The 17,173-nt window shown below is 33.4% G+C and overlaps 1 protein-coding gene across 1 annotated transcript in view; it reads right to left on the reverse strand.

Moving 5' to 3' along the window:
* OLA1 (Obg like ATPase 1) overlaps nt 1-17,173 on the reverse strand; it is a 157,151-nt gene that overhangs the window by 46,767 nt on the left and 93,211 nt on the right. The window contains exon 5 of the mRNA XM_079135065.1: nt 10,530-10,705. Within this exon, the coding sequence (XP_078991191.1) occupies nt 10,530-10,705 (176 nt within the window). The remainder of the gene's footprint in view (nt 1-10,529; nt 10,706-17,173) is intronic.

Raw genomic sequence — 17,173 nt, forward strand, 5'->3', positions numbered from 1 at the left:
CACCTCAAACCCTGAGGAACAGAGCTGGCCTTCTATGAAACCATGAGCCTCAAATAAACGTTTCCCCCTTTAAAATTGTTCTCGTCAGATCTTTTAGACACAGCATTGAAAAAGCTGACTAAAACAGGTACTAACAATACTGGCTTTCTTGGTGAATCTCACATCAGGCTTCTGACCTTAAAATTCTATAAGAATTGGTTTTTGTTTAACAAAAATCTTTTAAATGCAAAAAAAAAAAAAAAAAAACCAAAAAAAACCAAAAAAACCCTTACTTTATTACTTATTACTTTGAATACCTTGTTCGTCTGCTCTGATTCTTCTTACCTGTAACCTTACACTTAATTTTAGAAATGCTCTATTTCCTAGGTGTATTTTATTATAGTAGCTGTAATGTGTTTAGACTCAGTATGTGCAAATTGCTTAAATTCAATAGGTAGTAAAGTTGAGATTTAAGTGTAAGTCTAAGTGACTAGAAAGTTCCATATTCTAATACCCTGGGCCTGACTTCCTTACTGCTTTTCTTCCTTGTTTAGCCTACACATCTCAATGATATTTTATTCAAAAGTTCTCATTTTTATTTAGGATACCAGGGAGAGTCAAATATTCTTATTTTTCATATGGGCATAATATCTGACCATCAGTCCATATATTACAAATTGGTAGTATTTCTCTTTTCGTATACAATATAAGAATCTAGTCAATTGTTTAATAGACTTTTCTGGGCTACTTACTAGACTTTATTTTGGGTATACTTCTGTTTTCTTATAGCAAGAATTATTGACCTATGACTCATAAACAGATTTCAGGGGGTCCCTAATGCCTGGAAATTGTATATAAATATGTAAATTTCTATGTTTATGTGCTCTTGAGGAAAGATGGCACATATTTTCCAAATACTTTACTTTTGTTTTGTTTCTGGGATTGAACTCAGGGGCACTTAACCACTGCACCACATCCCCCAGTCTATTTTGTTTTTGGTGTTTTATTTAGAAACAGGGTCTCACTGAGTTGCTTAGCACCTTGCTAAGTTGCTGAGGCTGGCTTTGAACTTGAGATGCTCCTGTCTCAGCCTCCCAAGCTGCTGGGATTACAGGCGTGCGCCACCGTGCCTAGCACTCCTAGTCCTTTTTAATTTTTGAGACATGATCTCCTTAGGTTGCTTATGGGCTTGCTAAGTTGCTGAATATGCCCTCAAACTTGCCATCCTCCTGCCTCCATCTCTGAGCTACTGGGAGTTTATGTGTACATGGTGTAGTATAGGCATACACACCACATGTCCAGGGAAAAGCTTTTCAGAGAGATGCATGATCCCAAAATTCAAGAAGCATGATTGTTAGTAACTCTGTTACAATACTCATATGACTTACAATAGTTAAGTAAGTGAATGTTTCAGTTCCATATACTCCCAGACAAGAAGTTGAGACACTGACCTTAAATTAGCTTCAGCCAGGCCCTGCACTGAAAACTTATTTATTCTGATTAATTTTGTACTGATGAAAATTCTACCCATAATAATGTTTAATGCAATTCCAGTTAAAATCATAACATGTTGAAGAACATTATGAATTAAATATATTATTATTTTAAAAAATTAATTGCTTTTGCTTGAGGATAAAATGTTTAGAGAGAAAAATATGCGAATTGTCCTATTATATTTAGAATAAACCATAAGACTACAGTAATTAGAATAGTGTGACATTAACACAAGAAGAAAAGACACAATCTAAAATGGCACTAATTGGAGATTTGATAATAAATCATGGAAAAATGATACAATGGAACACTTTGTATTTATTAAGACAAAATATATCTAAATGTACATTTGTATAGGAAAATGTCCAAAATACATTGGTAAGTAAAAAGGACAGGTTCAGAATGATAGAATAAGATTAAGATTAAGAATATGATTTTAGCACCAGATTTGAATTTAAATCTTGACTATCACTTTTTTGGTGGCTCTGTAACTTTGAGAAAGTTACCTAACCTCTCTTAAGTTTATTTCTGTAAAACTGGGATAATAACTTGAACACAAGGTGATCACAAGGATTAAATAAGAAAATAAATATAAAACAACTGGCACAGTTCTAGCCACAAAGTAAATATTAATATTGCCAAACCTGACACCCTAATATCTGATGCTGATAACCCAATGAGATGATTTGTGCTGGTTAGGTGGCTTTAACACAGCCACTGATGTACTAGACCAAAAGAAACAGGACAAGACTTCCAGCTCAAAGTAGTCTAGATAGAAGTCTACTAATACATCTTCTTTCAACTCCTACAGTTACCTCTAATTACTAGATTGAGGAAAACTTGAATTAGGCTTTCCCTCATAAAACAGACCTCTATTATATATTCCAATAGACAATAACACACATATACTATTTGAGTTATGGTAAAGGTGGTATTGAAGAATAATAGAGAAATGAATTTCATTTTTAAGAACTAGTGTTATCCCACCATTATGCACAACTTTAAAGCACCAATAAAAAAATAAAAAACAAAACAAAAAAGTATTGGGTCAGTCAATATCATTATAGGGAAGAAAAAGAATCCTTACCCACCTTCTACTACATACAAAGTGTAAAGTTTTTATACAGTAAAAAGTGATGCTTTTTCAGAATAAAACATCTATAAGGTAATATAGACTATTATGACCTTGGAATTGACAAGTATTTTTTTTCCTGACAGTTTGGGAGTGTAACTATGTTTTCTGTTTGTTTGTTCTTTTCAGATATACATGACAGTAGAGTATATTTTGACATATTATACATACATGGACCAAAACTCATTCTAAATAAGATCCCATTCTTGTGGTTGTACATGATGTGAAGCTTCACTGATGATGTATTCATATGTGAACATAGAAAAGTTATGTCTGATTCATTCTACTGTCTTTCCTATTGACAAGTATTTTTTAAAAGAACACAAAAAAGAAGTAACAATTAAGGAGATTATTTTAAAATTGAACTATGTTAAAATAAGATCACTTCTGTAAAACAAAATCGAAGTAGGAAAATAGAAGTCCAAACTGAGACAATTGATATAGCAGAAGATAATCAATGGTCTGCAGGTAAACTTAAGTAGAAGAAATACTTTAGTATAACATACAATCAGTAAAACATAGGAGTATAGCTCAACGAACTATATGGAATGAACACTTGCCTATAATTACAACCCTGATCAACAATTACCAGCAGTGTAGTCACAATGGTTTACTTTTCTCCAAAGATAATCACTATTCTGGTTTCTTTGCCTAACTAATTAATTTGTTACTGAAATATTTAGAAATGGGTTCATACAATATATGCAGTATGTTGTGCCTGGCTTCTTTAGCTCAGTGTTGCTTGTGAAATTGATCCATGTTGTTGTCCATAACTCTAGGGTTTTTCTCTGCTGTATAATATCATTGTAGGAATATTCCGATGTATCCATTCTATTGTTGAAGCGTAGCCAAGTTGTTTATATTTTTAGGCTATTTAGAATAAAGCTGCTGAAACATTCTTATACATGCATTCCGGTAAATACATGCAACCATTTCCCTTGAAATGGCACATACATAAGACTGGAACTGCTCAGTCATAGGTCATATATTCATGCAAACTTAGTATATGTTGCTAGTCAGTTTTCAAAAGCAGATGTACTGATTTATACTTCTGTCAGTCCTGGATGCAAATTCCATTTGCCTCAGTCTTTCCAACACTTCGTATTATCAGTCTTTTAACTTATATAAGCATGTTGTATTTCACCTTGGTCTGAATTTCTTTTGTGACCAACAGGGTATTTGCTCCATTATGAGGTACTTATTCAAGTCTTTGCCTATTTTTCTATAGGGCTGTCTTTCTTTTTTATTGGTAGGAATTCCTAGCATACTCTGAAGAAAAGTACTTTGTCAGATGCTGCAAATATCTCTTTTCTGTAAGGTTTACCTTTTCTCTCTCTTGTGGAAAAAGAGAAAGTGAATAGGTGGGAGTATCTGGGGAAATGTTCCCATGTACTATAACATCAGTTCTTATATGAGTTCATTCCCTTCCTCTCAGGGCATATATAAGTTGTTGATTCTAAAGTAGTCTGGCCTCAAATGAGTATAATATTAGTTACCTTGCCCCAAATACAATATGTTCTTCCGTATTATCCTGGAAGCCTTGAACAGCTTTGTACCTCCTGAATACTATCCTCAAATAAATAACAGCACCAAGTCTCATTCCTTTTTATAAAGAATACTAAACACATTGTTCAATATGGTACTTGATTCCCAGTCCTTTCCCAAAGGAACATGACTCAGTCCACAGCTTCTGCTGAGGGGACAGTCCTAATAAAGACAGTCTCCAAGTCACAGAACTAATAGACACTTGACTCTATATAGTGGTATCCCGCAAAAGCACTGCCAAAATGGAAATTCACTGAGGCAAGGTGATGCTTGATTTCAGGAATCTGAATTAAGAAATACTGAGAGAATAAATTTGTAGACTTAAGGTGAAAAGTCAGGAGTAAAAAACAAAAAAAACAACAACAACAACAAAAAAAAACAAACACATATAAAACAGGTGAAATTTTAGTTGCAGTGCTGGGGTGAGATATATCCCTAACCCTCATTTTCCAAAGATTGTCTTTCTAAATGGAATGTACATACACTTAAATAGATTTAAGATTAAACATTATCTTAATGCTTTGGTTTTACAAGTTGAATTGTGATCCTCCAAAAGATATGCTGAAATCCTAATCCCTAGTATACAGAATATGACTTTCTTTGGGAATCAAATAAGATGAGGCCATGGAATGCATCCTTGATCCAGTATGACTAGTGTGTCCTTCTAGGAAGAGGGAAATTTGGATAGAGACACAGAAGGAAGACAGCTATGTGAAGACAAGGTGGAGACTACAGTTATGTTGCTACAGGCAAAGAACACTTGGGGCCACCAGAAGCCAGAAAGGCAAGGAAGGATTCCATTCCACCCCTATAGGTACCTAAGGCCCTGCTGGCACCTTCAAACTTCGAATCCTACAGAATTGTAGAAGATTAATTTCTTTTCATTTTGCAAAACATCCACTGTTGGCACTTGTTATGGCAGTCCTAGGAAACTAATACACTTACTTGGTTGATAGAAAAATGAAATGCTTATCCCATTCCTGCTTTCTTTAATGTTTCAGTTTTACTTTGGACAGCAAATCCACTACAAAAGGTGTCGTCTATGTCAGACCATATCAACTTTACCCTTAGGAAAGATTCTCTTTTAACATTTAAAAGGAGGCTTATGTTTTATACTACAGGATAGCTAACTAAAGTTTTTCCTGCTTATTAACATAAAAATATAAATGACATCCAAATCTAGAAATTGGATATTTTACAGTAAGAGGTTTAAATGTTGAATTCCTGAAAAATTGTTCAGAAAATAAAGGAGACTCAATTAAATGAACAGGAAGAGAAGATCAGCAATATTAAAAAATAATCTGGTAAATACCTAGTGAAAAAAATGACCTCTTATAACTTTCACTTTTATATCCATCACATTTTTATACTTTTAGACCATATTATGAAGAACATAGGAAACTTTTTTTTTTTAAAGAAACTCACCTATAAGTAGTTGATATCATAATCATATAGGACCTTTTTCCTATAGAGAAAACTAAAGATAAATCCAAAGGAAAAAATATCTAACACCAATATACTTAATTTGTGATACAAATGAACAACTAAAAATAACTAGAAGGATTAGGACAAAAAAATTTAAATGTACACTGGGTAAAGAGATGTGGAACAGAGACTATTAATGCACCCTGCCCCCATCTCCATGGCATCAAAAGTCCTGTACATGTTAATGGCTTCTTAAGGCAAATATCTTTAACTTTGCATTTAAATAACTTTAAGCACTGTGCTCAGGTCACATAGACATCAAGTTTCAGGGAATGAGCACTCTTCTAAGAGTAGCCATAACCAGTAACTGATGGAAATTGGTTGATAAGTATATTAGCTTCCTTGTCCTTTCAGTAGAAAACTGTAAGTCAAAATGCCTACCCACAGATATCTACACTGTTTCCAGAGGTCCCCAGCAGGAATGAGCCCTAATTATCCACTGTGGAAACCTGCTCATTTACATATTGTGTATCATTTTCTTTACTACCTCAGTATCAATTCTCTTCCTGATATGTAACTCTCAGGACAGCTCCCAAAGAAATCATTTGCACTCCAATCCTTGCCTGGAGGTCTGCTTCTGAAGAAACCCAATCTAAGACACACAGACTAGATTAAAAGGAGATGAGTTATGTGTGTTCATTGGCTTTGTGTCTCAAACTGGCACAGTCCAAAGGCAAGTTCATCAGGAATTTCTTCTGGTTGTGTGTGTGTGTGTGTGTGTGTGTGTGTGTGTGTGTGTGTGTGTGTATACACCAGGGACTAAATCCAGGAATGCTCTGCCACTGAGCTATATTCCCAGCTCTATTTTTTTATTGTAAGACAGGGTTTTGCCAAGTTGCCCAGGCTGGCCTTGAACTTGCAATCTTCCTGCCTTAGACTCCAGAGTGCTGGGATTACAGGTGTGTGCCACCACGCCTGGCAGGAATTTTTTCTTAATCTTTACAAATTACATGGTCTCTACTTCAAGTTAGTGAAGGTAGAATTGATCCTAAAGCCTATGACTTCTAATGTCTGCATGAGCTTCATATCTCTTACCACATTACTTTTCCAAGTTCAAATAGAAACTTCAAAACACTTTTTCCAGCACAAAGACAAAATTACAGTTTGATGAATACACGTCACAAATAGCTAAAGTCAGTGTATATGATTTTAACTCTTTTCGGAGGCCATTTAAAGGAAATACTTTCCCTACATAAATTAACATAAAAACAAAACACTGCAATAGTAAGAGATCAAGTAACAGAAGTATAGCAGGTAGAGTCAAAGTGCTTATCCACAGATGTTAACAGATAAGATGCTACTAACTGATTTACCACAAAGACTTCGCTGAAGTACGGAAAGGACTCTTTTTAAGAAGTGGACCTGGAATAACAGGTTTTCCACATGGGAACAATGACAACAACAAAAATCAAACTGGATGACTATCTCAGCATCATTAACAACAATGACAAAATCAGTTCCAGGTGAGAGGCAAAACAATAAAGGTTTCAGAAGACAAAATAGGAAATTACCTTGATGACCTTAAGTAGGAAAGATTTCTTTAGACAGAAAATACTAATCTTAAAATAAAGACCTGTTCATCAAATAATACCATAAAAAGAACAAAAAACAAAAGCTGAAGGAGAAAATAATTGTAATCCACTTTAACAAAGGCCTAGTATTCAGAATACATAAGTAATTTTCAAAAATTAATGAGAAAAAAACATTACTCCAATAGAAAAATGAGCAAAAGAGTCAAAACAATCATTTTATAAAAGTAGATGACTCAGGCTGGAGTGGAAGAGCACTTACCTAGCACGTGTGAGGCACTATTGTGTTCATCTACAACTAATTTTTTTTTTTTTTAAGTGGCTATCTCGGGCTGGGGATATAACTCAGTTGGTAGAATGCTTGCCTCTCATGCACAAGGCCCTGGGTTCAAACCCTAGCACCACCACCAAAAATAAAAACAAAAACAACGAAAAACGAAGTGGATGTCTCAAAGGTCCAATAAACATTTTTACGGGTGTTTAACCAAAAATAGTTAGGGAGCTGCAAATGAGAACCACACATACCATAACATGGCTACCAAATTGCAAAAATGAAAAAATCCGACAATACAAAGTGTTGATGTGTTGGCAACAGGAAAACTTTTCATACAGTAGGAAAACAGTGCTTTCCAAAAAGGTTATGAGATACATACACTACTGACTTTTAGATACATACCTCAGACTATCCTTATGTATACCAGAATGTACAAAATGTTCAATAAAATATTTGACAGCAAGGAAAATAAATGAGTTAAAGATAAATGCAATATGAGTAAATCATACAAAATAATGTGGAATGAAAACCACACAAATATACACATCACAATTCATATAAAGTTCAAAATCAGGCAAAACTCATTCATATTATTTTAGATGGTACACACACTGGTGATATATAAAAAGTAAAAACAGTATTACTATAAAAACCTAAACATTGATTAGCTATGGGAGGATAAAAGAGTTAAGACTGATAAGTGATAGGAAAATGTAAGGGTACTATTTTATTTCTTGATATGCTATGCAAGGAGTTTTTTTTTTTTTTTAAATTAGTATTTGTTTTACAACTATATGTTAAACTATAAATATGCTATTGGTGTATGTTTTTGTATGTTATATTTTATAATTAAAAAAATGTTAAATAAAAAAGGAGGAACAAAACATTGGCTCTATAGCCACACTGATCTCTTCTTAAAAACTTGATGTTAATTTTAAGTGTGAAATCTTAACCAACTCATAAAGTACATTTATTAAACACTGTGTGGATTAAAGAAAAAACTTAATTTATTGTAAAAGTGTCCAACAGTGCCCAGTTCAATAAATAAAAATAAAGGATAGTCATTCATTAAAGTATTCAATATTATAAATATTAATTCTTCTCAAATTGTTACACATAAAATCCTATTTTTGATAAAAACTAAAAAAAAATTTTATAAGTCATTTGTTTTTACCATATGTATAAATATTGAGTTTGCTATATACTATGCATTTTCAAAGGGAACAATACCTCCCCAGGTGGGGCAAAAATTGGTTCTGGGTGTTGGGAGATATATGGCCCTTAAAAACTCAACCCTATCTGCCAAAATCCTAGTTTTTAGTATTAACTTTTCTCACTAGGGAGGAAAATTAATTAATTTTCCCTAAAAATGGTAACAATGACAAGAAGGTTGAAAAACACTGAACTATAATTTGTTCTCAAGCAACTCAACCTAATGAGAAAAACAACACTTTTTGGAAAAATTGGGCTATGTTTTCTGTCAAGAAGAGCTTGATATTGAAAGGGAAAAATGAATAAGGAGAAAGTGTTTCAATTTTTCTGTAAACATAAGTCCAAGTGATGCTTTTCAAATGTTGTATTGGAATTCTAGGAAAATAGCTAAAAATGAGAAGGAGATGTTGTTACAAGCAGTAACTATACTCAACATTCTGGCTTTCTTTGATAGAAAAATCAGGAAATGGCATCCTAAAATGTCAGAAGAGTCTGATGTTCTTTTCTCCCATTTAAGCAGAAGAACGATTGGTAAATTTACTTTTAAGTCAGTAAGATTGGTGATAGATCTGTGGATATCAGGTAGTTTCAATGAACAAAGGGGTGACCACAAACAGGACTTATTCTGATCAGAACCATGTTGGTTGGGGCAAATGAATTATTTTAATCCCAAAATCTTTCTCACATTTTTTTCCCCCTATTTTGAAAGGAAGGTGGTGTGTAAATAGATGTGTGTATGTATAATTTTTTTGGGTGGTGGTGGTGCAGGGTATCTAATCCAAGGTCTCATGCATATTAGCTAAGTGTACTACCACACGGCTACATCCCAGTCCCAGGAATATGTTTACTCAAATTTGTAATACCCCTATTCTAAACCTGTACAATTTTAAACCTTGTACAAATTCTTCAGACAAATCTCTATTTTCCCTTCTATACAAACAGGAAATAATCATGATGTTAAAAGTTAAAAGAAGTAAAGCAACCTGGACTTGCTCCATACTAAGGAAATCAATAACACAACACAGGTTTCCTTATCCTAAATTCAAGTGCTTTTGACCATTAGTTATCGACCATTAGTGTGCCCAAATTTAGAAGTTAATTCTGTAATTGATTTCTTCCTTAACACTGAAATTTCCCAAATTTATTACAAATAAGTAAGGAAGGGGGAAAGATGGGACAATCACAGTTTCTAAAAATGAGAAAATTAAAACAAATCATGTATTAAATTTAATATAGAAAAATTAGAAACATCTTCCCATAACAAAGATGCATTAAAAAGCAACAAGAGTCTATAGAAGATATTAACAAGAAAATGGACACCTCAGGCACAGCTTTTTAAATGTGAGACAATTCAATCATATTTAAATTAAAAATCTCAAAATTGATTTAAAACATTTATTACAATGTTACTAATAATATGCTAGAAAACAAACATGCTTATTAATAGTAAGGAAAATAATGCATGTTTTCATTCCATAAAAGATAAAAATCATGCCCACTTAGTGCATTCATTCAATCAATCCCTAGGAAGACCAATTCTTTCTGTAAATCACTAATTGAAATCCATGACATTCATATTTTTAGTCATTTCTAAATCTGGTGTTTTTCATCATAAAATCACATTTCATCAAACATTAATTTTCAAAGATCTACCCTGTAACCAAATTAACACTCCCTATTACTAACTATGGCTTGCCAAGAACACATTACATAGTCTATCATCATGACCCTTGGTTGCTCAAAAAAATGAAGTTTCTCCAAAAAAATGCTTATCAGTAATAACTCTATAACAATATTAGATGTTTTATGTGCTTTATTTTTATTAATTTTTATCAAGACAAATTTTAAGTTTCTGAAGAAGCTGTAAATTTTTACTTACATATTCAGGTTTTAGTTTTTTATCTCCTCCTCTCACAGCCACCTTTTCTAGTTTATCTATAATGGGCCCAATCATTTCCTCATCTTTAAGCTGAAGTTCTTCATGTATTATTTCTATATCTCGAATGGGATCTACACTTCCTTCAACATGCGTGATATCATCATCTTCAAAAGCACCTAAAATGAATTAAAGGGAAGCAATTTAATAAACAAATAATACAGAGGTCATTATGATTAGAGAGAGCAGAGTGGAAGATTTCTAGATGTGAGCAAAAGGTTTAGTGAATAATTATTCTGAATTGTATCCAAGTAGGACATAGTATTTTTTTTCCCACTTAGTAATAGAGTACTGACAACAACACAATTCAAGAGCCTCAACGTTTCAAAACTGATTGAAATAAATAAAAGTATACTCCTTACAGAGTGAAAAATTATGTTTCAGAACTATTGGCATTTCCAAGTTTGGTACATTAAAAGATACTGAATTCCAGGCATGAAAGCCTGAAGTTCTAAACCACACTATTAGGGTTTCCAAGGGAAACCAGATTTGGGAGGGGGGGCTGAAATCATCTGGCAGACCTCTTCCCTGCTTCAATCTACTTTATCACTGTGGTTCTGACGGTGATTAGATAATGAACCACTCAGACACACAATTTACACAGCAGCTAATTTCATCGGCCTGATTTGAGGGTATGGTTTTTAGGGGGCTATCAAAGAAGCAGATGAAGGTGCATTTGTCATATATGAGTGACAACCATTCACACTATCTGAACAAAATGGTGCTGGCCCTTATTAGAAACACATGCTATTATCACATATTTAAAGTGCAGTTGAAGCCATAATTTCAAATTGCCAACTGGAAACATAAGGGTAAAACAACCAGATATTACTGAAGCATGTGTACTGACTTTATGCCCTTTTGAAGACATAATGTGGCAACATAATTCAACTGGGATTTACTCAAATTACCAGATAAAGAACAGTATCACAAAAAATGAACAAATGTGAAGAAATATTATAAACAGAAAGCAATGATACATCCACAAAACAATAAATGCATTTACAGACAAATTAATCTCATTAAAGTAACCAATTTGATTATACTCATAAAATAAGATGTTTTCTAACATAAGTATCATTTATTTTAGATAGAGGTATCACAGAAACGTTAAGAGTTTCCTTGAGTTTGGTAAGAGAAACACTAAATATAGTTCATACTTAGATACCAAAGACTTGGATGTTCTTAATACAGGTTACAAAGAGTTTTAAAATAGGCACAGTGGTGCATGCCTGTAATTCCAGTGACTTGGGAGGTTTAGGCAGGAGGATCGCAAGATCAAGACCAGCCTCAGCAACTTAGCGAGACCATGTCAAAATAAAAAATAAAAAGGGGTAGGATGTAACTCAGTAGTAAAATGTCCCTGGATTCAATCCCCAGTACAAAGAGATAGATAGAGATAGAGATAGAGACAATATATAATTTCCCAGAATTAAAAATAATGAAGTAGTTTGTATCCTAATGTGGATTATTCAGTAATAATAAGTATATTATTGGAATTAAAATATAAGTATTTAAAGTAATATTTAAGTACTTTTGGCATACAACTATCGCCTTGTTATGTCAAATTCATATAAACAAAATTAGTAAGAAATAATGAGGTATACTATATTTTACTACTACTACTAAGTACAATACACAGACCTCCCCCCAAAGAATATTATTTATTTCTTGTGATGATTTGAGACATCTTATACAAATGACACAATAAAAAATAAAAATTAGCTACCTGGCAATCTTAGCAACACATATATCCTGGTCACTTATAGAAATAATTAAGTTTTCCAAGACACTCAAAATGAAAACTATCCAAATAGTTGTCTTTATATAGGGCCCAATGACTGACTACAGTGATGACTTCAACAACATTTCTTAGCAGTGCCTTAGCAGATTTAAAATGGCAATTTCTTAATTACAACCCTCAATTTTAACCAACCGAGTAACAGAGAAGAACTGAGTGACTGTGATTCTTTTGGAAGCCATAGGTATTACGTTTGTTCAAACTTCTTTGTCATAGTTGTGTCTCACTTTTAACTTTTTATAATGAACATGCATTATTTTTTACAAAAACAAATAATTATTTTCTTTCTTTTTTTTTTATATTTTTAGTTGTAGAGAGACACAGTACTTTTATTTTATTTATTTTTATGTGGTGCTGAGGATTGAACCCAGTGCCTCACATGTGCTAGGCAAGTGCTCTACCGCTGAGCCACAACCCCAGCCCCAAATCATTCTTTTCTAATTACAAGAAACAGTTTAATTTTTAGAATAATCTTCACAAATTTTAGTTAAAACCTTGGCTTTGCAGTAACTTGCTACAAGGAGAAAACCATTATTACCATGAACATTATTTTGTGACTAATCATTCCCATATATGTAAAATGGATGACTGAAATAATATTAACTATAGTAAACCTTCATTTTTCAAATGATTGTTAGCAAATTACCCATAAACTAGGCTTAAATTGGATTCCATCACAAAGAGTTCTTATCCAGGAATCCTACCATGTTTCCTTGAGAAGTATGTCCTCTTTTTAAACCACCTTGACTTCACTCACATTTCCTAGTTTTCCTCTTTGCTACCTGGCAGATGAGCTAGTCTTTCTCACTTCGTAGGAAAAATTCATATCATTTATAGAGAACCAAACCTCCTTTCGGTTTTTACGCAACCTTTTCTTCTTCCCAGCAATAAAATGGAAAACACTTATTATTATTCCTGTTCAATCTCTCCACCATTTCTGTTCTGGATCTTATTCCTTCCCACAGAAGCAACTCTGTAAATCAAATGTTTCTTACATTTCCTGAAACCTCAATCTATTATGCTTCTTTTTTTCTATATTTGCATCATCTCCATTTTCATTAAAACTTTTCCAACAACATTTAAGTAGCTTACGATTCTACATTAAATCAATCATGTCAGTCACCCCTGGACGTTAAGTCCCACTCCAGGAATTGTTTTCTTTCCTCCAGTTCAGAGCCAAACTATCTGAAAAGCTGTCTATTTCTTTACTTTTCTTTATTTCTCTCTATTTCTTTACTTTCTATTTATAACTCAACAGGCTGTAGTCTGGCATTTGCCTCTACTTTGCTATCAGAAAAAAAATTTCAGAGAGGACCCCAAGCCTCATTATACTAAATCAAACAGCTCTTCTTCAGGAATTGACCGTTCAGTATTATATAACATCAGAGTTTTGAAAAGTCTCTTTCATTGCTTCTTTTTAACCATATTCTCCTGATTTTCTGCTATTTTCTCTAACCATTTCTTCTCAGGTCATTCTTTTTTCTATTTTTGCAGTGCTAGTGTTGAACCCAGGAATTTATGTATGTTTAGCAAGCACTCTACCACAGAGTTACAATCCCAGTCCCTAGGTCATTTCTTTTCTTGTTGTACTTCCCCATAAATGTTGACATCTCTCAACTCTGTTCTCTTATCCCTCTTTTATACGCTCACTAACAGAATCTTCCACAGCCAGAATTCTTCTGCGTCTCCATTATATTTTGAGGCAACAACAAATAAAACCAAAAGAATTTTTAGTTATATAAATCATTTCTAATAAAAATTTATTCACTAAATGAAAAAATGCAAAATATCAATGTTTATACTAAAGTTGTAAGTCAAATGATGAACTATTTTCAATTATTACAAATGACTGAAAATTGATCAATTTATTCAATTCACTCAAAGCCTGTTTTATTCCATAAAGCTCATCAGTTTTATATTTATCTATATCTATACCTATATCTACCTCTCTCTATATATATGTATATATCAGAAATGAAATATATATTTTGGAAATTCAAGACTTCAGAAAACAAACTGCTATATCATTTCATACATTTAGTTGTATTCTGTTTTCAGAGAAAACATCCATATACCTGGATAACTGACGTAAATTGTAAAACACCTAGTGTATCAAAGAGTATAAACTTTACAAAAATATTTTATAAACCATCTGTCATACAAACTCTAATATGCTAAATAGCATGTCTAGAGTTTTTCTGGCAAGTAAGAGGATATGGGGTCAAGATGGACCTATTTGACTTTTTTTTCCCCCATCCTCTACCACTATATAATGCACAGATAAAGAATTGTTATCAAATCAAAGTAGAGAAGTAGACCAATGGTACAAAATAGAAGACACAGAGAAAAACCCCTATAAGTATGGTTACCTCATACTAGACAAAAGTACCAAAAATATACATTGGAGAAAAGATAGCCTGAGAAAAATAAAATGAAATGTAACAAAATGATATGCAACAAAATGAAATTAAACTTCTATCTCTTACCCTGCACAAAAATCAACTCAAAGTGGATCAAAGACTTAGGCACTGAACAGAAACTCTGCACCTAATAGAAGAAAAAGTAGGCCCAAATTTTCACTATGTCAGCTTAGGACCTGACTTCTGAACAAGACTCCTAAAGTGCAAGAAGTAAAATCAAGAATTAATAAATGGATGGATTCAAACTAAAAAGTTTCTTCTTAGCAAAGGAAACTATCAATAACATAAAGAGAGCCTACAGAATGGGAAAAAATCTTTACTACCCCCACCTTAGATACAGCACTAACCTCCAGGATATATAAAGAAAAAACTTAACGCCAAAAAAACAAATAACCTACTCAATAAATTGGCCAAGGAACTGAACAGACACTGCACAGAAGAAGAAATACAATTGACCAACAAACATGAAAAAATGTTCATCATTTCTTGTAATTAGAGAAATGCAAATCAAAACTACTCTAGGGCTGCGGATATAGCTCAGTTGGTAGAGTGCTTGCCTCCAAAGCACAAGGCCCTGGGTTCAATTTCCCAGCACTGAAAAAAAAAAAAAAAAAAAAAAAAAATCAAGCAAACAAACAAAAAAAACCACTCAGATTTCATCCCACTCCAGTCAGAATGGCAATTATCAAGAATACAAGTAATAATAAGCACTGGTGAGGATGTGGGGGAAAAGGTACACTCATATATTGCTGGTGGGACTGCAGATTGGTGAAAGCACTTTGGAAAACAGTATGGAGATTCCTAAGAAAACCTGAAATGGAAATGCCATTGACCCGGGTATTCCACTTTTCTTGGTTTATACCCAAAGGACTTAAAATCAGCATACTATAGTGATGCAGCCACATCAATGTTTATAGCAGCCCAATTCACAATAGCAAAACTATGGAACCAACTTAGATGCCCTTCAACAGATGAATGGATAAAGAAAATGTGGTACATATACACAATGGAGTATTACTCAGTTCTAAAGAAGAATGAAATTATGGCATTTGCAGGTAAATGGATGGAACTGGAGAATATCATGCTAAGTGAAATAAGCTCAATCCCCAAAAATAAAGGCAGAATGTTTTCTCTGATAAGCAGATGCTGATCCATAGAGGCGGGGTGGGTAGGGAAGAATAAAGGAGCTTTGGATCATGCAGAGGGGAATGAGGGGAAGGGTGGGATGGTGGGGATGGGAAGGATGGTAGAATGAGGCATCATTATTAGCCCATATACATTATAAAAAAAATTTAAAAAATAAATAAAAACAAACAAAAAAAGAACTCTTTGTTATATAAACTGCCAGGTTCTCAACACATATACAGACCACAATATTAATTAATATTAATTAACTCAGCAATACCTTGCTAAATTTAAGTTTCCTCAGTGAAGAAACTTCCCTTGTGTGCTAAGTCTGTGTTGATCAAAAACAAAGATCAAAACAATAGGATTCTGGTCTTAGTAAATATATGACCTAGATGGGAAAACAAACTAAACTATTAAAAAAGGAGAGCAACACTCACTCAAGGACCTTAAATATAAGTTAATAATAGGTAAACAGCAAAACCTTTAAAAATAAAGAAAGTTAATATAGCTAAAGAAGGATATGACAAGGGACTGGGGTTGTGGCTCAGTGGTAGAGCGCTTACCTAGAATGTGTGAGGCACTGGATTCGATTCTCAGCACCCCATACAAATAAATAAAGGTTCATCAACAATTAATGAAAATATTTTTAAAAAAAGAAGGACATGACAAGTAACAGTAAAGCACTGGATAAGAAATAAAAGGTTGAAATGAACAAAACTTACTGATTATAGTGAGAAATTGTATTGTAGAGAAGTAAAAGATAAAAAGTCATAGGGCTGTGGAGACGGCTCAGTTGGTAGAGTACAAAGCCCTGGGTTCAATCCCCAGCACCGCAAAAAAAGAAAAAAAGAAAAAAAAAAAAAAAAGGTCATTACATCAGATATGGGTGGAAGACAGGAAGTTCAGATATCAGGGTTAAGTCTGGATCTAATCTGATAGTAGGGAGTCAACAACAGTTCTTATATTAGTAGTGAATGGAAAGCAACATTTTTAAAAAGTCAGAAATAGGGAACTAGATCAAAGGGAATTGCTGTACTCCAAATAGGATGAGAAGAATTGCACTAGGATATTGATAGGAGTCATGAAGACAGGATAAATAGTGAGACAACTAAATAAAGAAAACAATATTACCTAGATTAAAAACAATAAGGGGGGGAGGTGAAGGGAGAGAGAAAGGGGGAAAGGGAGAAAGATCACCATAAGATTTCAAGCAAAGGTCTTTATTTTCATTATTGTAA

The sequence above is a fragment of the Sciurus vulgaris genome (genome assembly GCF_902686455.1).
Source record: "Sciurus vulgaris genome assembly, chromosome: 3".
Lineage (NCBI taxonomy): Eukaryota > Metazoa > Chordata > Mammalia > Rodentia > Sciuridae > Sciurus > Sciurus vulgaris.